Source organism: Rutilus rutilus (genome assembly GCF_951802725.1).
Source record: "Rutilus rutilus genome assembly, chromosome: 3".
In the NCBI taxonomy this organism is placed as follows: domain Eukaryota; kingdom Metazoa; phylum Chordata; class Actinopteri; order Cypriniformes; family Leuciscidae; genus Rutilus; species Rutilus rutilus.
In genome coordinates this window covers 15,467,173-15,491,222 of record NC_140211.1, presented here as the reverse complement: position 1 = coordinate 15,491,222, position 24,050 = coordinate 15,467,173, and the positions used below count along the sequence as shown (strand labels likewise).

The 24,050-nt window shown below is 37.7% G+C and overlaps 1 protein-coding gene across 1 annotated transcript in view; it reads left to right on the top strand.

Moving 5' to 3' along the window:
- The window catches only part of cemip (cell migration inducing hyaluronidase 1), a 123,113-nt gene that overhangs the window by 72,965 nt on the left and 26,098 nt on the right, over positions 1-24,050 (top strand). The window contains 3 exon segments of the mRNA XM_084405298.1: positions 2,994-3,115; positions 3,867-4,014; positions 8,065-8,256. Coding sequence (XP_084261424.1) covers positions 2,994-3,115; positions 3,867-4,014; positions 8,065-8,256 — 462 coding nt within the window.

The following is a 24,050-nucleotide window of genomic DNA, read 5'->3' as shown; positions in this document are numbered from 1 at the left end:
CTTAAATGATCAGACAGATCAAAATATCAATCTGTTTCTCAAACACAAGCAATCACATGATTTCATAGGACTTGGGATTGGATTATAGCGTATGGTTATATGCAGCGGTTGCGTTAACTGAAAATGTTCCACCATTTACTGAATTTTAAGAAGACTGACTGACGCTTTCCATCATTTTGACAGATTAAAAAGGGGTATCTGGTCTAATGCGTTTCTCTTAAAAACATTCCCACAGTAAAATATACTAGTAGATTTAGAAAAAATGGGGGAAAGACAATTTAAAGTGTCCCTGTGAAAACAGATGAGAGAAGATTTAAGGAGAGAGAAATTATTTAAATGCTATTTCTCATTAAAGAGTCTCTTTCACATTGTTAGAGCAGAAAAGGCCAAGAACCTACTACTGAACAAGAGTTATTTTCCCTGCAATAGAAGATGTCAGTGTCACATTAAAAATACCAAGTGCTACAGTATTTTACAGATGGACAAAAATAGAACTTGACAGAGAATGATCAAACCAGTACATCAGAGTAAAGGATAATGATTATTTGTAGTCCAACCTCTTGTCAGATGGACTACTTTTATGGTGATTTCATGTTGAGATTTAGTTCTTTTTCCAGCTTGGCAGTGTAAATCACACTTTGATTCATGAAAAAAAAAAAAAAAAAACGCTCGGATGTTCTGTCTAACATCTCCCGTTGTGTTTCCTAGAAGAATGAATAATACAGGGTTAGAATGACATGGAAATAGGTTGAAGTATTCCTTCAACTAGTGAATCTCGTAGACCAGTGTGGTGTTTCTATGGTGCTAGTTCTGGTGACCAGCTGTGCCAGTCTTTCCAGCAGGGCATTATTAAAACCTTATCAAAAGTGAGAGTTAAGACATTTATAATGTTACAAAAGATGTCTATTTCAAATAAATTCAGATTTTTTTAACTTTCTATTCATCAAAGAATCTTGTAAAAGAAAAAAATATGAATCAGTACAACTTGTTTTAACATTGATAATAATAAGAAATGTTTCTTGAGCAGAAAATCAGCATATTAGAATGATTTCTGAAGAATCATGTGACACCGAAGACTTGAGTAATGAGATGACATGGAAAAAGTGTCCCAATCACCCTGAATTCACCCTAGATGAAATAATGCTGCTAAAATGAATCTTGTAAGAGTGTTCCATAATATGAATGATGTTAACAGTGATCTGAAATGCCATATTTGGTTCACCTCCACCTCTCATATCTTGACCAGTAAAAAGATCTTCCAGTATCCCATAATTCTCGACACTGTGTTAACGCATCTGTCTGTCCGCCCCCAAGTCCCAGCAGCTTAATTTCCCAGCCCACCACTTACACCTACATCCTCAACCAGTCCAAAAGAACATCCCCATTCAGAAGATGCCATCTGTTTGTTCATCACCAAAGTGATAATTTAGTTAACAAGTGTGCAAGATCGTATTATGGGCAGAGAATGAACTCATTTAGATGTAGAATTAAAGTTCTGCCGTGTGATTACAACGCACAGATGGGGAAAAGTGGGCGGAATTTATTCTGGAATTCCAGGAACAGGTTTGGGCCCATGAAATCAAAATAAGAGCTTTGTGTTTTTTAGCTTTGAGATCACTGATATGCTATTGCTCTCCTAAAAGTTGAGTTTTACTGTAAGTTTGGGGTCGGTAAGAAAATGTTTTATGTTTATGAAAGAAGTCGTTTTCGAAAAATGTTTCCGTTTTTATATGTATTTTAAAATGTAATTTATTCTTGTGTTGGAAAGGTGAATTTTCAGCATCATTATTCCAGTCTTCAATGTCACATGATCCTTCAGAAATCATTTTAATATGCTGATTTATGGTGGAAACTGTGATAAAAAAAATTCAGGATTCTTTGATGAAGAGGAAGTTCAAAAGAACATCATTTATTTGAGCATTTATTTATTTATTTATAAATGTCTTTACTGTCACTTGAATGGTCAATTTGAATGCTTCCTTGGTGAATAAAAGTATTAATTTCTTTCAAATGTCAAATTAATTTCTGACCTAGACTTTTGAACGGTAGTGTATATATTTTTCTTCTGGCAATGGATCAAAAATGTTGATGCACCCAACTAAAGGCTACTGACAAGTTCTTCTTTTTACTAGAAATTTACTAGCAGCTTCTGAGTGAAAATTATATCAAAGTAAATCCTACGTCATTTTTTTCCTTAGTTTATGGGAAATTAAGAATTTGTCCCTTTTTTAAAAGAAAGTAACTTGTAGCCTTTAATTTACATCACAGTCACGATCAGCTACTTTCGCATTCTTGAGAACATTGGACAAAAAATATGTGTCAACAAAACAACTTGTGACAACTTGTTTTGCCAACTTTTAGGAGTACCAAAGCATATTGATTAGCCTCAAAGCTATAGGCATGAACAAAAATCCATAAAACATAGTGCATAACACATTTTTTAAGTGACAGTACAGTCACCTAACCATTTTGCAAGTCATTGGTAATTTATACAAGATGCGACACCAATTCACTTCCCCCATGTTAATATACACTGTACATTTTCCACCACACTCTTGGAGTGGATTCTGAGAGCTCTTTTGCATTGGAGGGCTCTTTATAATTTGTTGTAGCTCCTAATCATTTTCAAGTATTCCCCGAACAGCGTGAACACTTGAGATTTCTGCCCTGATCATAGTGGAGAGCGAAGGAGGAACGTCTTTTCGATTGCATGGCATAGGTGTCTGTTTTTTTTGTCTTTGGTTTGATTTGAATGCAATGCAACCAAAGTAGGCTGAATTCCCTGTAGGTTTGGCAGTGCAGGCGGCAAAACAGGGAGGGAGAACTGTAATTATCTCTGCATAAATAGGCTTTGACAGGCAGAATTGCAAAGCAGGAAGATTAAAGATGTAAATGAGACTAATATCTACACAGAGCCTGTTTGTTGGGCAATGCTGGAGGGATGGCAGCGTTCTCCTGCGTTTTAATCTGAGTGCTGTTTGTGTGGTTTTTAGAGGCCGAATGGACAGAATGGTTCGACCGCGATGACGAGAGGGGGTCAGGTGACTGGGAGAAACTGTCCGACCTCCACAAAGCTTTTCCAGAGCGTCTGTGCAGTAACCCTCTTGATATTGAGGTAAATATATGTTTGGATGAATTGAAGACTAATGTATTGCTTACTACACATTTACTAAATGCTTCTAGATTTACTAAATAATCTGTGAAACAGAGTTTTCACATATTGTATTATATTATGGCCCATAACCATGATGGTCAGTATTAATAAAAACTATAGAAAAATATAATCCAAATCAGGCATCAAACAGCCAGAAACAATAACATTGGCCTAATTAAAAATCAATGGCTAATATATTGTGCGTACTTCAATAAATCACAGCCATTCCAGTTTTGGCATCTTTTTGTGCACATTACACTAATGTTCGAAAGTTTGTGGTAAGATGTTTTAAAAAGGCTGCATTTATTTAATAAAAACTACAGTAGAAACAGTTAAATGTAAAATATTACTATATCTGTATTTAAATATATTTTAAAATGTAATATATTTCTGTGATGGAGAGGCTGAATTTTCAGTTGCCATTGCTCATTTCTTATTATCAAGTTGAAAACAGATGTGCTGCTTAATATTTTTGTGGAAACCATGATAGATTTTTTTTTTCTGGATTCTTTGATGAATAGAAACGGCATTTATTTGAAATATAAAAATATTTTGTTTCATTATAAATAACTTTAATGTCACATTTGTTTTGATCAATTTAATGCATTCTTGCTGAATAAAAAAAAGAAAGTGTGCCCCCAAACTTTTGAATGGTACTGAATGTGAGCGATGACTGTTTCACTGTATTTCAAATTTTCTTCTTTGCCTTCAGGCTGAAACTCTTGACGGCGTTCCTGCCAACATGACAGGAGAAGTCTTCTCCAAGTTTGACAGAAACTATGGCTTTGTATGCCTCAACAAAGAGCAGGTGGATGGGATTTGCCACAACTACCGTGTGCGTTTCCTGTGCGGCAAGCTTGGTATGTTTTTCAGTCAGTCAGTTACTCACCCTCATGTCACTCCAAACCCGTATAACTGTTTCATGGAACACAATTGGAGATTTCAGGAACAATGTACCTCACGCTGCTCTTTTGCATAGAGTGAAAGTGAATGGTAGCAGTATGCATATCTTTCTCTATGTATGGGGTCAGATGGCATAGCTGCTTTTCATTATCTCAACAAACAGGTTATGATGTTACATTTGGCCAAACAATTGTATATGTCCCATACTGTAGGTGAAATCCGCATTAAAGCTTTAGAAGGTTCAGTACAGCAGAAACGGTGATAAGAGTTTTCTGATTTAAATGTGAAAAAATGACACAAAAAAATGAAATCATCTACCATTAGCCTAATCAGACAAATAATATTAGTATTTAATGCTCACCAAGTCTACACTTATTTGATCAATATATATTCCCCATCCATCTGTTTTATTCTGTTTAACAGCCATAAATTATATTATTATTGACTTAAATTATTTGTGAAACTTTGAGGGCCCTATTTTAACGATATGAAACGCAAGTGTCAAAGCGCAAAGCGCAAGTAACTTTGTGGGCGGGTCTTGGCGCTGTTGCTATTTTCCCGGCGGGATAAATGACTCTTGCGCCTGGCGCAAATCTAAAAGGGGTTGGTCTGAAGTAGCTTCATTATTCATAGGTGTGGTTTGGGCGTAACGTGAAATAAACCAATCAGAGCGACATCTCAGATTCCCTTTAAGAGCAGGCGCGCTTGTTCTAAAGCGGATTCCTATTATAACGGCGGATTTGCCAGGCGCACGCCAGGAGCGGTTCAAGGCCGAGGAGACCGACGTTCCCGTCAGGGACGTTGGGGATGGAGAAACACACCCAAATTAACTTCGGTTAAACAGGCGTATGATAATTTGGGTAAATGTGTAAGCTAGATGTATGCTTTTATAATAAACTATCTATCTATCTATCTATCTATCTATCTATCTATCTATCTATCTATCTATCTATTTATCTTTTGTAATAATGTATGATTTGCAAAAATGATAACTGCTGCGTCTGTGTGTAGATGAGAGAATCAAAGTGTATGTGCGTTGTGCACACGCTACATTGATTAAGGCCAAGCATGCGCCCTTAAAATAGCATATGAATAACATGCGCAACGCGCCACTGACTTTAAACTGTTTTTTTTTTCGGTTAGTGGCGCAATGGTTTTCTAAACCTGTAAAATAGCATGAGGGAACGTTTGCGCCGGAACACGCCTCCTCTTTGCGCTGAACCGCCCCGGGGAGCGCAAGTGTATTTCTTAGTTAACCGACGTGCATCTGTGGAGGGAAAAGTCCGCTTTGCGCGGGTGCAAAATAGGAATGATACATGCGTCCGTGTACAAAGTCAATTGCGCTGGGTGCAAAATAGGGCCCTGAGTTTTAATTTGAGCTGGATCAGAGACTAAGGCGATGGGGGGGTGGGAATGTGTTAATGAAGCAAAAAAATGTGTGTAGGATAGATGACAATGACCCTGCAGATCAAATCAAGTTAATCGAATCACAAAATGAAGTTATAAATTAATAAAATCAAATATTGTATACATCCATGATTAGTTGCTATTTTTGGGATTGTACTTGAGATTTTCATTAGCGACGTTTACAAGCAGCTATATGATGTCAATGGAAATCTTTTGTATTTTTAGATTCATCTTGGATGCATTATTTCTCTTTTTTTGATTTTTAATTTGGGGTTTGGGATCTTAGACACCGCAGCAGAATACGGTTGTCAGCCCTATATTCGAGTCCTTAACATGGTTACGTTCACACACAGTTCGATTGTTTACAAGAGTGACATTCGCATTCCATAACCAAACTCACACTTTTCAGGACTCACAACCGCATTCTCGAAAACCTGTGCTGTGTGAACCGAACCAGAGGGGACAACATTTGTCAGTCTGTCGCAGTGGCGTGCACAGACCTCTGCACGCCACTGGTCTGTCACGACATACAGTGCGAGAGAGCCGCTCTACGCTGCACAAACGCGTGTCTGCCGTCTGTTGCAGGTTTTCATGCGTGGTTTCATTAACCTATATCGACCGAGATATTAAGGTTTTAGATTTAGTCACTATTCTCCACCAGTCAGTTTTGTACGTCAGTTTTGTGTGCTACACTTGATTCAATTGCTCCGCTCTCCTCCCAGATATAAAAGCTGTTGTCGGTTAATGAAGATTTGACGGATGAACTCGTAGCTCGATTGGACTCTTGTGTGTCAAAAGTGACAAGACTTTTCAGTTGTATGGGCTTTGATATTACTTTGGTCACTGACACTGTGGTTACTGGTAAGAGAATACGGACTTGACTCCCATTGCACGTTCATATGTCACGTTCAGACGGTATTCAAGATGCCACTGTAAGTTGCTGTGTAAATGGGACATTTCTCAATGTCAATCCCAAAAACTGACAATGTGAACGTAGCCTGGTCAGGGCCATTCAGTAATTTATTTACAGTTCCTGTACACCAATTCAGTAGGCCTAAATGAACATCAGTGCTTTTATCATTTTTTCCTAGCTGGGTATGGACAGGATTTCCCTAAATATTAAAACAGCCTGGGACTAAAATAAAATGCTCTGTCCTTACAAAGGAAATGACCAATCTATTCTTAAAGTATAAAATCCCGTCCTACATTTCATTTCTCTCCGAATGTCCTGCTTTTTTTCATAAACATGTCAGTTTACACAACTGAAATGAGTTGCGCTCTATGTTTAACATTGACGAAGACGTTCATTTTAGAAGTAATTTCTGTCAAACGTAATGAGATTTTTGTAAAAACTCTTATAAACGTCCTTTATAAGTGAATTGTGATGACCTCAAGAGCTCAAGAGAGTGAATTGTGATGACCTGTTGGCAGCACTGTCAGACAATTTCTGGCAAATGCCAGCTGTTTACAAACGACTTCAGCTCTTACACTTGTCAAATAAAGTGTGCACTTTGCAGTCTATATTTAGACAAAAATAAATGGATAAAAAGCTTCAGAAATATACTTCCCGCATTTTGTAATTTTGTTACATTGATTTTTTTTCCCACTGAACATAATCTAGAGTGCATGAGTGCACCAAAACTGACATTTTATTGTCAAGTGTCACATTTTGTGCTCTTCCTGTCAATGATTTTAACAGAACTCAAAGGTCACAGAAATGCCCGAAGTATTGGATTTTTCAGTCACATGTTTCAAGGTTTTATTTCCCCAAAATGGCTCGGTACATCTTGTTTATTGGTTGAAATTGTTTTGTGTTAATCTAAACCATTGTCTGTCTGTAAATTCAACCCAGGCTAGTTGATAATATGCCATTCTATAATTCATAACATGCTGCCACATAGCTTGGAAGTTTCTCCATCTGATCTATCTGGTTGTCTTTGCTGTAAAAGAGGCTTTAAAGAATTCTTGTCACATTATGACTGATTGTGACCATTACTTGAACTGATTGATTACATTTACTCATTTTCTCATGCATAAAGAAGCATGCATATACTTTTTATTTATTTTAATAATCATACTTTCAAAATGCATTGCTTTTAATTAATTTAGTTCCTCTTTTAAGGGACAAAAATACATAAAATATGTACTAGAACTCCAAGATCATGAGTTTGATTACCAGGAAACACATATGAAATGTATTTCTTGAATGAACTAAGTTGCCCTGAATGAAAGCACATGTCAAATGCATAAGTTTAAAAGTAATGCTCTCATTAATGTTGGCATGTAGAGACAATGGAATGTGGCTGTGTCGTCATGTGGCTTTGTTGCTCACAACGACTTTATGTTTGTTTAATGTCTCTATCTTGATTAATTTGATTTGAATTTTCTATCAATCATTTAATGAATAAAATAAACGAGATCTTAAGTTCTTTGTTCAAGTGTTTGGCTGGTCATGTATAAAATGCAGAAACAATTTCATGTATCTTTAATGGATCTCAGATCAGATTAGACTAACACTGCATATAAATCTTTATATAGGGAATGAATGACAGTTATTGACCATATGTGCATGTAAATATGTGTGTTGTGTCCTCCAACAGTGCGTCCACAGGCCTCCATCTCCATAGACACCTTGTCTAACTGCAGTATTCTGGAGCTAGCGGACGAACCTCAGGGTTGGACATTTGGCGACAGGATCGTGGTGGCCAGTACGGACTATTCCATGCACCAGGCTGAGGAGTTCAGCATCATGCATTGTCCCTCTTGCTCGAGGAACCAGATCAAAGTGGAAGGTCGGTTATAGCTCTGAAATTCCTCACTGAAGGTGTAAAGCAATTCAGCCTAATTGTTAGCCAAATTTTAGACCATTGTCGTATGTCTGCTGCATCCACTGTGCAAAAGTTAAGACACCCCTGTTCAAAAAACACATTTTTGTTGCGTTTCCCAAAAGCATTGTTAGCCAACGATGTTCGCAAGTTCTGTCGTGATCAGCATAGTTCAACGAGTCTGTGTTTCCCGAAACCATAGTTCTAACGAACATTCGCAAACAGCATCGCAAAGTTGTGTGGTTGGAACGACAGCTCTTGAGCTGTGTTTAGAAGCAGAGTTTTTGGTTTGCATGACATGTGGACTCAATAAATCTTTATCTTGAGCAAAATAAGCAAGCTGACATTCAGTACAATCTGTATCCTTTATTTAGAATACATACAAATGTAATTTATGTCTTTTAGTTTGTCAAGCTCTGTTTTTAAAGAGTGCGCATGTATGGACATGCTTTAGTACGTAAGAACAAGCCTAAATTTAATCTGGAAATACAGCAAAATAACTGAGAAAAATTAGACATAGTCCTCAGAAAGATGCCATGTCCGTAATTTATAGCAAAACATCTAGCATTAATTCAATCTCAAACAGATTCATTAATAGAAGTTATTACTCCACCACGTACCTGACATCATTAACCAACGTGGTTGAACGACCAATTTGCGACAATACGGTTTCGGGAAACAGTCGTAACTAGCTTGTTGTACGATGCATCGTACTATGGAAGTGAAGTTGTCACTTTACAGGAAACACACCCTTGTTTAGTTCTGGTCTCTATGAAGCCCCTCCTTCTAAAATGCGCAATGTGCTCTGATTGGTCGGCTGGACCGGTGTGTTGTGATTGGTCAACCGCTTTGAACATGTTTTGGAAATGTCATTCCTCTTACCATAACCCAGATTTTCAACAAACTTCTAACACAACTCCTTGGTCCATTTTTGGATATTACTTGGGCAAGACTTATTTAAATAAGGAATTTTGTAAGTTATCAGCAGAAAAATCAAGACTACAATGGAGGCGTTTCAGGGAGTTCAGAAACATTACCTACTGATATAGAGATATAGAGTTTGTGCTTTGTAACTTTGCTTTTCTTCTTCATGCTTAAGCAGCAACATTACATACTAAAGAAAAGTTGAAAATGTACAAAAGCTTAAGAAGATCCCATTAATTGTTTACAAAATCTAAAGAACTGGAAAATAAATCAAATGTGGAAAAAATTTGCATTAGCAAGCACTTCTAATAATTATAAGTACCTACAAAAAATGATTATGCACATTGTTGTTTAGTATTACTCAGCACTTACATAAAAACACAGAAACAGGGACATTTTAATATAAAGTGTGGCTGAAATAACAGCTAGCTGATTGCTGTCTTTGTTTGTGACGCTTCAGTGCTGTCAACAGGATTTCATCATGGCAGTTTACCAAGACTGGGTGATTGGAAGCATTAGATGAAATTTTGCATCAGAGAAAATGCTGAGCTCCAGCAGTTAGGAAGAAACGGTTCCTCATAGGCACGAAGAGTTCGTATTTCAAATAAACTCCTTGTAAAAATCTCTTCATCCTTGTCCTCCGGGGGGTTTGGAATGTCTTACATCAGATTCAGGAAAGCACATCACTCTCAAAATGATGTTGACTTTAGATCTTTTCTGGAAAACTTTGAGGCTGAAGTGAGAGAGAGAGAGAAGAGAGAGAGAGAACTTTTCATTCTGATGTTTAGAGCTGATCTGTGTTCTAAACCATATCTTCTTTTGGTTTAATTATATTCAGGTATTTTACTCCACAATGATGTGGTGGTTGACATTCAGAGCCTTCGGAAAGTACTCCCTCCATTGAACTTTTTTTCCCGTTACACCACCTGATTTTAATGCTAAAATAATTTTCTCCAAATTAGATGTAGCGCATCACTGGACTGCAATTTCAGCAAGTCATACCCCAAATTCAATTGGATTGAAGCTTGTGAAGTCTAGCTGGTCCTTTCCAGAATACTAACCTTTTCTCAAGCTATTTAATAGACTCTGTTTCAAAACCTCTTGAGCTGCCTACATTGGCAGCATTTTAATACATCATAGGCATGCTTACAATATGGACGGCGTCCTTAGACTAATGTACCTTCCTAAGGCAGATTTTTAAGGCAGAACTATATGCATCCTTTGTGGAGACAATGGTACATTGTGAAGATAAGACTAGTGAAAAAAACATTTATTTAAAGGAATATTCCAGGTTTAATACAAATGATGCTCAATCAACTGCACTTGTGGCAAAATGTTGATTACTGCAAAAATAATTTTAGACTTTTAGAATTATAGACTTTTTATGCATGTTAGTATGGATTTTGTGTGGAAAATTTGTTTACAACTTGGTTGCCATGAAAAATACAGTAAAATTAGTAATATGTTCCAATATTATTACAATTTAAAACTTTTTCCTTTTTTAATATAGAGATTTCAAAATCTAATTTTAAAATGTAATCTACTCTTGTGATGCAAAGCTGAATTTTCAGCATCATTACTCTAGTGTTCAGTGTCACATGATCCTTCAGAAATCATTATAATATGCTGATTTGCTGCTCAAGAAACATTTATTATTATCAATGTTGAAATTGTGATACATTTTGTTGCCAAGATTCTTTGATGAATTGCAATTATTTTATTATAGCATTTATTTGAAATAGAAATCTTTTGTAACAATTTAAATGTCTTTACTGTCACTTTTGATTAATTTAGTGCATTCTTGTTGAAAAACAATATGTCTTCCTTTCAACAATACATGCATAAAAATGCAGCTACACAAAGACACATTCTTAGCTACACATTCACAGCATTAGCTTGTAAATGTAGGCAGTAAACAGCGAGGCGACTACATATGTTTTGAAGCCGAGCCGTAGTTTGTGCTGTGCTTGGGGGGTCACTGTGCTTTTGGAGGATGATTTTGCTCTGAACACATTTCTCTGTTTGCTGACCATCATGCTCATTGGTTCAGAATGGTGTTGCGTGGGCGGTTTGGTTTGCACTAAATATAGTACTTCACTTTCAGACCAGAATGCTCAGTGTTAGTGTCATCAGGCTGCAAAAGATTGCCGGGTTTGTGAGATGTCTTGTAGCAAACTTCAGGTTTGACTTAATGTTAGCCTCTCCCAGAAGTCGCTTCTTTCTAGCCGCTCTCAAACAGAATCTGTTTTGAAGTGTTGGAACGATCGGTGATGTCGGATAGTTTCTCTCATTTCACCCAATAAGCTCTGCGGTTCTGTCAGGGTTGTAGCTGCTGTCTTGTTCATTTCTTTAACAATTGCTCCTCTTGTTCAGTTGCTCAATTTGTAAGGATGGTCTGATCTTAGATGTTTCTGGGCTTTGCGCCATATTTTCCATTTTGCTTCAATGAGCATCACAGTGCTTAAAGGAAGGGCCAAAACGATACAAATCTCTAGGTTTTTTCTCCTAATAGAATAGAATAAAGAATGGCAAACAAAGTGATATTTATTGTGCAGTTGACAACAAGTAAATATGGATTGGATTGTAAAGGAAGTCAGCTGTACCTAATGCATAATTCAGCGAATATTTGATTTTAAAGATGTAAAAAAAGAATTACAGGCTAAACAAATTTGTTGGGTTACTGTGTTTGGTTAGGGTTAGCCAAACCAGTTGAGATGCATTGCTTTACATGTTTAGTTTTCACACATGACAATCTCTCAAGATAACCTAACCCAGTTTAGGGTAATTTTCAGATTTTTATAATTCTTATAATTCTTCGTGAATTCTCCAGAAATACGGCTAGTATGACTTTGCAGCTCAGTGGAATGAGCAGAAATCAATGGGGTGCTTTCTGACAGCACTGTTTTCAAAAACTATCAAAGAAGATTAAGTAGTTCTCTGCACAATATTGACATTGATTTTCAGTTTTCAGTTCAGGTTTATTTTGGCTAGCAAACCTTCCCTCAGTCACTTATTGAAGCAGAACCTCAATGGTTACAGGATTCACTCTTTTCTGAGAGGAGAGACTTAAGAAACCTCCTAAGGTTTCTTTCTCATCAAACCTCCCATCTAGAAAGGTTGTCCCCTGCCACAGTCATCTTTGACTCACTCACCACAGGTATTGTATTACCACACTATTCTCTGGTTTGAAACAATGGCTTTTTTGAAACACTGGCTAAAAACCCTGCCCTCTCTGGTCCACTGTAAAGGTGTCTGTAGATCTGACCTTTAAAAATTACTTTTATTGTTGTAATATGATCAAGGCAGCATAGCCTCGTGATTATACAATCCTGTGCGTGTGATTCAGCGGTTTTGGTAGGAAAGAATTATTAAAGGATTAGTTCACTTCAAAATGAAAATTCTGTCATCATTTACTCACCCTCAAGTTGTATGAATTTCTTTCTTCTGCTGAACACAAAAGAAGATATTTTGAAGAATGTCGGTAACCAGACAGTTGATGGACCAACGGGGTACATCAACTGTTTTATTATTGACATTCTTCAAAATATCTTCCTTTGTGTTCAGCAGAAGAAAGAAATTCATACAGGTTTGAAACAACTTGAGGGTGAGTAAATTATGACAGAATTGTCATTTTGAAGTGAACTAACTCTTTCTGTCACAACGCTTCCCTGCCATAAACTGAATTCTCTGGCAATCCATGTTTTCACTGTTATACTGTAGGGGGCACTATTACGCATCTTCTGAAAGAGTACAGAATCTCAGAATACAAAAACGTTAAGAAGAAGCAGAAACACCCAAAAGAAGCATTGCTTTGCAGATGGCATTGCGATCTACTCGACCTATGTTTTGATTATCGTTCTGAATCCAATCCGGACATAGTCTTTGACAAAATGCGATTATCTCAGCTTTTTGTTAAAAAAGCAATTTACTGCCAAAACAGAATGGAGTATTGAAAAAAGGGTCAGAGCACAAGCCAAAAAGTTCTCGCCGTAAACCTCAAGATTTCTCACTTAATGGAAATGGTTTTTTGACCAGGTCTCCTCACACCTGTTACAGCCCACCCCCCACCTTTCAATTCATATCCACTTCATACTTATTTACTAGCCTGGGTTTCCCCATGCTGTCTTGTGCGCAGCGCGATTTTATTCACGCTGCTAGGCAGCCTGGATTCCATGGACCAGATTTTCGCCTCAGCGAGGAGACCAATCACAGAACGGGGAGGGAGCAGCAAGACGATGACGACGTCTATGCGACACACCGAAGCAGTTTGTTTATACCTATGGATCCAACATGGCAGCAGACGCGAAGTTACCTTTCGATGCAGCCTTAGATAGTGTTCTAAGTAGTTTAGAACGCAAGTTTATTTCGTCTTCTTCCTCGTCGAATTTCTGTCGCTCTACATACGTCATCTGGTATAATTGAAACGATTGGCTATGAGCACAGTACAGTACGTACAGGCGCATTTGATAGACATTCGTAGCGCCCAATAAACGGCTCTGGGCATTCGTAAACCATGCCTCAAATACGAGAATGTATTACATGTCTCAATGAGAAGAGGTCTGACGTTAGCCAGGCTACTTATTTACTGCTGGGCTTAAAGGAATGAATGTGTTGTGCCATTGTCAATCCACTGATGTTCATACTAACAAACTCTTCCTGGAAATTTTAAATTTGGAAATCAAACAGTTGATGTACCCCGTTGGTTCTTTTTTTTTTTTTAAAGAAGAATGCATGAAGCTAGATTTTTTTTTTTTAAAGCAGAATCTCTATTCTTTCTTTTGAAATATTGTATGTTCAGATATTCATACAACAAAATATTCTGTAGACCATGAAAATTTTGTGAAAATGATCAAAAATGTTGGCTCTGGCTAGTAATAAAAAAAAAAAAAACACTGTCAGGAAAAGAGTTGTTAAACTGTTTATAAATGTTCTTTTTTGCTTATGATTCATTTTCTATAAAGAAAATAGGCATTATAGACATTAATTATTTGATTAGTTATATCTCAAGCTCTCTTGAGATGTTATAGTACACTTCAAGAAGATGCCTTTGGTTTCAGACACAGCCAATCTGTATTGTGAGATAGGCCTATCATAAATATTACATCCATATGTATGCATGCATGGTCTAATCCATACATACCGTGGTAAATCCACTATTTTTGATAACTGTGGTACACTTTGCTCAATGTAAGGTCCCTAGAGATTTGAGTCCGCCCAGCAATAGTGGCCAACCTTAGACAAGACGTTCTACAAATCACCTTAAACTCTCAGTTTTCAGTTTGATATTTGCATTTGGCATATCCCTGGATAAAGAGTGACTTGTTTAAATCTGAAAGACTGCATTCCATGCCAAAAAGATATTTGCTGATGCAGCTGTTGGGTTGAATTAAGGAAGGTTTGAATTTCATAAGGGATTATAAAGCATATATGTGAAGTGGCTATATTTGCAGTATTTACTGCATTTCTTTGACTGTTCTCTTTTCCAAACCCTATAGTGAACTGCCTTGCTGGCTACATAGCAGCTGCCTTCAAAGTGAATGATTAATTCCATTGTAGTGAATTAACTTAAGAGTGAACTATTTTTATTAAGATTTTGGATTGTGTATATATATATATATATATAATAAACATTGCTCTAACTTCTCCACTACGGATACATGTGGTGTTGTCTTTGATCAAGTTTTTGTAAAGATTATTTAATTTTGGTTAGTTTTAGTTTTAGAACATTTGTCTTGCTTTAAATTTTTTCAGTCGGCCACTTGAGTCTTGTTTGTTTGAGTCTTGTAATTTTTTTGTCTTATTTCACAGTAAAACAATCAATTAGATGTTAAAGCTCTGAATTGTGCAAAACAAGCACGTCTGCAGTCAACTTCCAAATCTCAGCAATAATTGCTGTCTCTCTGAAGTGTGTGAGCAGCCTCCCATTACCTGCTCATGCTAAACACACGCAGGCACAACTGTTCTGCTCACAGAAAGGACACAATGTACTTTGGCATTCTTTAAACAATCTTCCCTTATTATTTGTGCAAAGACTCCGATCTGCTGACAGATCCTATCACTCCAGTCCTCATCTCTACCTCATTCAACATTTTTTCAGTGTTTTTTTACTGATGCGTGCCAGACGTAAAATTAAACCAGATAGAAGCAAGATTCTTATGGGATGTTTTCCACTGAAAATCATTACAGATGTTTGAAGAAAGTATGAGAAGTGCCTACATTGTCTGTAATCATTTAAAGCTGCTGTTAACCATTTTTATAACTTCCGCTGGACTCATTCACTCATCTAAATGGATGTATTGGATGCATTTTAACATCTAAAAATGGTCTTTAAGAAAATAAAATGCATCAGTGATTAACAGCAAACATGCTTTTAACAGCAAAAACGCTGGTCAATGGAACAAAACAAAGCGCAGGGTATAGAGATGCGTTTTTTAAAAGTTGATATTTTAACTTGAGCTCCGCGTTTTTAGAACGCTTTGTCATGTGCGAGATGCTTTTCAAGACTTCTTCCGTCTAGCGCTTACATTGAAAAACAGTCGTAAAGTAGCCTAGTGGAATGGAAAAGGGTTCTGTGTGAACGACCCTTAAGAAAATTTATTACAGGCACAGTAAAGCATTTCTGAAGCTTTTCTGTTGATAATATTACACCCGCATAACAAATGTTAGCACTGTATAGCATTGCTGATCCTTGCGGTTTAGTTGCCAAAGGCCATATTACAGAAACGTGCCATCCTAAGTAAGAAGGCCAATTCACACTGCACCGACAGACATCAACAGACCCTTTGGGCCAGATTTACTAACAGCTTGTGCCAGTGCAAACCCTCTTTTGGCGTTAAAAAAGCTACTGTCAGGATTTAGTGAAGAATTAGCGCTGAAAAGACGTGGACGGACACAGTTATTTTTGCGGCTGATCAGTTTCCCTTTCAGACGCAAAATTTATGGGAGGAGATTTTTTTTAAATGAATCACGCAAGGTGATTTACTAAGGTTTGCGCTAGTCAATTTACTGGTATTTGTGCCATTATTTACCGCCCAAAAATGTAATGCTAATTTGCGCTGCTCTTGGTAAATTGCACTGGTCATTATGGAAATGATCAGACTGCATCTGTGTTCTTTAATTGCGTGTCGTCAGTAGATCACGCTCTGAACTTTGTCGGGTTTTGTCCGAAAAGTGTGTTACCCCTGTAGGCATCTGTTGGCGTTTGTCGGCGCTCGTTTTGTCGGGTCATGGAATGTCTGGGAAGTAACGTATACTACCAAAAATGGCAAAATATTTAGTGGTCTTAATGGTCTTACCCACTTTAATTACAAATCACTGGTCAGGAAATTAGCACGAATTGTTAGAAGTAACTTAGCACGGAATACCCTAACTTGCAGACAGGTTTTTTACAGGAAGAAGTATTGTTCCTCTCAATGTTGATGGCTTCAAGCTGTTCATGAGTAGTTGAAAAATGTCTTTCTAGTTTATTTGATTTTAATGTGAGACCAAATATTCACTATAGGGTTTAAATCTGGACTCTGACCAGGCCAAAATATGAGCCTGATGGACTTCCACTTCTTGGTTGTCTTTGCAGTTTGGACAGGAACATTGTCTTGTTGAAAAATAACATCTGATCATTCCTCTTTAGATAGCTTTTCATTTGTGGGAAAAATCTGCAGACTGGCTCTGACTTTCGGTAACTAGCGTCAACTTATCCAAACTGTAAATCGGGGCAAAAATATGGGCAAAAGTCGTGTAGTGTATTCCAGCCTAAAGTTTGAATGTTCCTGTAATTTGGCCCCAGGAGACTGTTGATATCCAAACACCTCTAAAGCAAATGCTAGTATTCCAATTTATTTCTTTATACAAGTGTTTAGTCAATGGAACCTCTTTATTGTTGGAATATGAGACATATTCCACATAATATCCCACAGATTTTGAATGGAATGTAGCATTTGTAGAAACCACCTCCACCTCCTCATTGCTTTAGCATTTTCCCAAAACATTCCAAAGCGTTATTTTCAAAACATGTCAGCTAATCCTTTTAAGGTTTCTTATTGGCTATCAAGCTCAGGTTGCGCTCAGATTATTTTTTTTGCGGTTTAGAGAGCCTAGGGCAGGTGTGATTTGTCACGACAGCACGTTTGAGCTTCCGCAAGAACCAATGAGGTTCATTCTCGTGTTACGCAGCATGTTTGAGCTTCAGCCAGAACCAATGAGGTTCATTCTCTTGTTACGCAGCACGTTTGAGCTTCCGCAAGAACCAACGAGGTTCATTCTCTTGTTACGCAGCACGTTTGAGCTTCCGCAAGAACCAATGAGGTTCATTCTCGTGTTACGCAGCATGTTTGAGCTTCAGCCAGAACCAATGAGGTTCATTCTCGTGTTACGCAGCATGTTTGAGCTTCAGCCAGAACCAATGAGGTTCATTCTCTTGTTACGCAGCACATTTGAGCTTCCGCAAGAACCAATGAAGTTTGTTCTCGCACATCAAGCAAGTTCGGTTGAGCTTCTGTTTATGTCAATGTTTAAATTTATGTTTAAAAATGTTTAAAAACTGTTCTCTGTTTGTACATCCTAATTGCTGCTCTCAGTTGTCATCCAACAATCTCACTTGGTATCACCCTGACACCTTCTTTAATACTATAGCAAATGGCATTACTGCCTGGACACACAGAGCCAGTTGATTGAATAAGCCCTAAATAACTGTCCATCAAGGGAACATGTCCCCTAATGGGTGAAGGGAACATTTCCGGAAAACATGCTTGTGTATGCAGGAAAACATTTATCTCAGTTTGTTGCTCAGAATTTGTTGTTGTTTTCCATACTTCACAATCTTTATTTAATCTATCTATTTTAGTCTCTCATCTGTCTTTTCATCTCTCACTCTTTGTCTCTCTCCAAAACAACTTTCAACATCATTAAAAAGCATTTCCAGCTGTTCCATTGTTGATTCCTCATCGTGAAGTCTCCCCATCATTTCTTGTGACAGCTCTCCGTTCGGCAGACGGGATGGTTCTATTTTAAGAGCCAAGTCAGCTCCTTTCTCGTTCCTTAAGACTTCAGCGGAGTGACTCATGCCACCAGACAAAGCTGTTGTTTATTAAACCTCAAAAATGTCTATTCCTGTCCCTGTAGAAGTTGCTTGTTGCTCTGAGGGGGTTTGTGCAGGTAAACTGCGCTGATTCACTTGGATGATTGTGTTTATCACATTGTAAAAACCATGACAGTTAGTTGCACAAAACCATTGCATTTTGGAAATGCTGGCATTTGTTTTTTCATTGCCAAGTCATAATGAGATGTGCATGGCTGTGTAATATGAATATATTTATGTCAGTCAGCTTTTCAACTGCGTCATCCATCTTAATAATAGTTCCCCTTAAAAATGTCTATAGATGCATAAAGACGTGCGTCATCTGGAAAGCATCTTCTATTTTAATTGTCATATTTGGGTAAACATCTGTCTGATGAAAAGGCACACATTGAATGGATGTATACATGAAAGTTTTATCTAAAGTGACGTACAGTATAGCGCATTCAAATATGTAATGTAGTCTACATTTTATCATTACATGTATTCTTTGGCATTCAAAACTGGATTCTAATTCAATATATTTTAAAATATAATTTATTCCTGTGATGCATCCTTATTCCAGTCTTTAGGGTCACATGATCCTTCAGAAAACATTCTAATATTTCTTATTATTATCAATCTTGAAAACAGTTGTGCTGTGTAATATATTTGTGGAAATTTAGCTTTTTCAAGATTTTTTGATGAATAGAAAGCGTTATGTCAATCTGCTTTTGGTGGGTCTCATGCTTGTCAAGTCAAGTCAAGTTTATTTTTGTATTTTGTTAAAGACAAATGCAACTTAATAAACTGCAATTGGGTTCGCAACTCCAGCTCGCCTTCAGTGGACTTAATGTGACAAGCATGAGACTCATCAACATTAGGTTGACACAAACTGACGTGACGGTTGCTTCAAATAGAAATCTTTAGTAACATTATAGGCGTAATTTGCAGGTGGGACGGATGGGACATGTCCCCACCACTTTTTTGAAACATCTCGCTGCATGGATATTTACCTAATGCGAGTGAAACATATCCAGTTGACATTAATTTGTCCTAAATAAGAGGCAATCTGGTGCTGGAATGTGTTGTTTATTAAATCATGCTGAGTGTTCATTGCCAATGTTCTCTTTTGACTCGTGCACAGTCGAGCACGTCAATCTATCGCTTAATGCCGTTGCAGAGACTCAATTTTTTTCTGGTGAAATCTCAAAACAAAATGCACACAAATGTATCCATGCTCTTGATATACAATCACTGATGAATATCTTTGTACCTTAGAACCCGGTACCTCTGACACACTTAACAAAAGTTCTACCATCAGACCATTAGGGAAAAATGCTGATGGCATATCTATGTATTTATTCACTAATGTGAAGTATCTCAGGACTAACAATAAATTGTATTATTGTAGATGTAAGAATGAAACTATCACATTAAACATGCGTTGATACATTAAACTCTGTGTAGCCTACTATTGAAATTGATTTCTGGACATCGTAATATTATTCAAGTGCTCAACCCACTTTTTAAAACAAAGTTACAGCACTGATTATACATGTCTTTAGTGTCCCATTTGACAAATGAATGCATCCTTACTGAATAAAATGGTTAATTTCTTTCTTACTGACCCCAAACTTTTAAACGGTAGTATACATTTTTATTGTTACTTAAGTCACATTGAGGGCCCTATCTTACACCCGGCGCAATGCAGTGGCAAGCGTGACGCAAGTGTTTTTTGCAAGTTTCAGTCCGACGCAGTTATCATTTTCATGTCCTGCGCCACGTTGTTTAAATAGCAAATGCATTTGCGCCCATTTGTGCGCCCATGGGCGTGCTGGTCTGAAAACGAGGTGTGTTCTGGCGCATTGTTGGCGCGTTGCTATTTTGAGGCAACAGAAATAGACTGCAAAAAAACTCTACGTTAGTATACGTACACTCTGCTTATTAAACACAGGGACGCACAGCAGCACACAAACATGCCAAATATTTAAAATAAAAGAATTACAATGTAAAAGATTATTATTGTGTACATAATGATATGGTGGAATCCGGCTTGTCCGGTAGATGGTCTGCTTGCATACTTTTACCTCGTGCACGAGCAGTTCCGTTTGCGCTCTGGAGACGCTTTCGGTCTTTCCACTATCAAATTCCGTCATGTAAATAGCGAATCTGCCATGGTGCGAGAGCTACTGGCATTTAAAGGGAATGGGAGATGAGACTCTGATTGGTTTAACGCACGTAAATCCCAAACACACCCATTACTCATTATGAGAATAGGGACAACCCTATTAGACCATGCGCCTGGTGCGCCGACCATTTTTCCCGTCGTTAAACTAGAAAAAGTGGATTCGGACACGCCCTAAGTGAACTTTTGCCGTGCGCTTTAGACAATGCGCTTAGATCGTTAAAATAGGGCCCTGAGTCACCCAACCAAAATAGAAATTAAACAAACATGATTTGCAAATTGCAAGTCAGTCCTTAAGATTGGATTTCATTTGAGTCATTTCTGTTCATTGTGAGAAAAGCTCTGTTCTATATGACTCAGCTTCCCTCTTCAATGTCAGTTCATGGGATTTCTTCTGGTCTGTTTTATCATCCTGCAGGTTATGCCTAATTACTTTTTAAAAAAGTACCACTTCATTTGAAGTATCACAAACGGTGCAGAACGAGTTATACACCAAAGTTAATTACTTAGTGTTTTGTTCAGACAACTAATTGTAAGTATGAGCAATAGCAGTAGCTTCACAATGTGTGAAAGGCAAATGTGTTTTGCTAATAATTGCGTGTGTATTATGTGCAAGCAGTGTCTTTGTTCTCAGCTGGTCTCTCCTGCTAATGGGAATTAACATCTCACCTCGAACACAGTTTGTTCCATAACTGAATTAAAGATAATGATTTGTTATTCTATATATCCATATCTCTGTGATGGTGCTGAAGAGTACAGGTCAAGGTCTGCTTAGCTTGTGGGCATGTCACTGTGACTCATTGCGCACACACAGACACACACACACACACACACACACACACACACACACTAATTAAGGATGGACACAACTCGTACCGCATTGAAAGTCTGCTCACGTCTTTCTGCCAGCACCCATGGCTTTTTGGTGTGTGAATGTGGCAATTTTTTTAATAGAGCCTGTAATTAAGTCCTTAATGGCACAGAATACATGTCTGCTTGAGAAATCAAGGCCTGGGTGTGTGTATGCGCATGTGTTTACGCTCTGAAAAGCGTGTGTATACGCACTAAGACCTCCCTGCCTCGGCAGAGCAGAGGTCGCACATTCATTATCTGTCGGGTCGTAATTTGTCTCAACTGCCTGCACGATTAGAGCAGGTTTGTGTTGCAAGTGGGCGACGCAAACAAGGGAAGATGTCATAAAAACAAAGCGCCGGGTGTATTCATCATGAAGAACGCAAAGATGCGTGTTGCTGATACATCACTAATGATGCTCTCGCAGGAGATTGATGGCGAATACTTGTCTCTCTGTGTTTCTGTCTCTGATGCGGAAATGTAGGACGCTTTCTCACTTTAAGACTGCTATAAAAGCCATTAGACAGTTTTCCAGCCCTGAGGAAACTCATTTAATCCTCTTCAGTTGTCTATTGAGATGCTTCTTTCATGCTGAGCGAATGTGCATGGTTTTTTTTTGTCTGAATGCATATCTCTCTGCGTTAGAAACGAGCTCGATTGTATCAAGTATGCGAATCACACAGCGGAAGTGTTTTAAGGCGTAGTAGGCGCACTTACTACATGAAAGGCTGTTGAGAAAGGTAGGCAGCGTGATATTTCTGTGTTCTGACATGCCTCCTTTAGACCAAATTTGTAAAAAACAGTCCCTGAATGCATTGCAATAAGGCCAGCGGAGTAGCCATCATTTCAGAAGTGAGGAGGACAGAAATGTCAAGTGTAATACATTTTTTTTCTGACCTTTGACTAATTGACAGGTTTTAATTTTGATCTCTTGTTTGTTACTGGCTATGGAATCAAATACAATGCTGAGCAATAACCAACAATTTGTGTTCTATCATGTTATAATAATTGGAAATAATATCTCATATATTTTCCTAACGACAATTGTATGATTGGTTTATGTACTACAAACACTTGTCCATTAAGTCATCATGGATTTTATGGAATGTAAAAAAAAATTATAGCATGTGTTTTTAAAGACACTAACACTTGATGAGGATTTTTTTTTTCTTTTCTTTTTTTCACAGAATAAGGCCGAAAATATGCAGTATGTTATAGTGTCTATACTGTAATAAAGGCTATAATAGCCCTGCATTTGTATACTTTGTTGTTATGAAAATACCACAGAATGGCTTGAAAAACACACATAAACCATATATTGTCGCAACTGTGTTTATTTTCTTCATGTTTTGTCAGTCAAAACATTTCTCCTTTTTATTCCAAGTTGTGCTCACTGCAGAGCCAAATGACGTCCAGCCCCCCCTCTCTGGATGTAGTGGGTGGAGCTTGATCTAGTCCAGCTCCACCTCTGTTGATCTAATGGGTGGAGGGATATGGTTATAGGCTTGTTCGACTTGAATCGGCGCTGCACAGACCGATCAGTGAATGACATCAAAATACCGCGAGAGTGAATAGAGAGCAGACGGCTCCTTATAAACCGACTGGTCTGTGCAGCGCCGGTTCAAGTCGAACAAGCTTAATGAGTAGGGTTAGGGTGTGTTTAGACCAGATTACATTCAGAGAGGGGGAGCTGGACGTCACACTCTACCTATTAGCTCCGCAGAACTCTGGATGCCTGACGTCCTGGAACGTCATAAGTTATTACTTCTACGAGTCTGTTTTGAACTTTCTTGGAGGGAGAGCCCTCTGGCTTTGAGTATGAATGGAACATACATTACATGAGAGTGTTTAGCGCTCCATAATGGGTGCATCGAATAAAACGTCATGTCATGCATAGACTATCATGTCTCTTTGAATTTAAATCTAGATTTATTCACATTGACACATGAAAACCTCTAGTGAACACACTTGCCGGAAAAAAGTGTGAGTTTACGTTTCATTAAAAGTGCGGGGGACATTGAGTATAGAGAAAAAGGTGAATACTTGTGTGTTTAATTTTTTCATGTTTAAAGCGAGTTGTAAAATTTGTATTTTTTTAATATTATTTATTTTAGTTTTTTTTTTGTTTGTTTTTTATGGAGCAAAACTCCACCCATATTACTTATAATGCATAACTAGTTCAAGTTCATTTGTCAAAACTATTCCCAGTCCCACTGTTAAAAGTGCAATTTCTTTAAAGCCTAAATATCATGCATTTTGTACAGAAGATTTAATATAATTGTTTTAACAAAAAAAATGACCTTCATCTTTCTGCTTCCATTTTAAGTGCATTCCTGTAAATGTTATTTATTTATTTTTAATTTATCACAAATGTCAAATTCTCTTGATCAACCCGCCCATCATTCCCACCCTGATTGGATCATTACATTCGTTCATAAGTGTATGGCATCATATGTTGATGGAGCATCGTTCTGTGTTCGTGTTATTTAGCAGGGTGTTGATGGGTGATGAGTGTTTTTGCTTGACTGTGGATTAGGTGTTGATGTGTTTTTAGTGGAGTATGTAAGTATTTTTGTTCTGTGGGTGTGGATGTGGATGTGGAGTGGTGCAGGACGTGTGTGTACATGTGTGTGTATGAGGATTGTGGGTGTCTGTGGTTGTACGCTTTATTTCCATCCTATTTTTTAGAAAATCTCATCTATTCACACTCTCTTCGGCATCTCAATGCACAGGATGAATAGTGAGTGA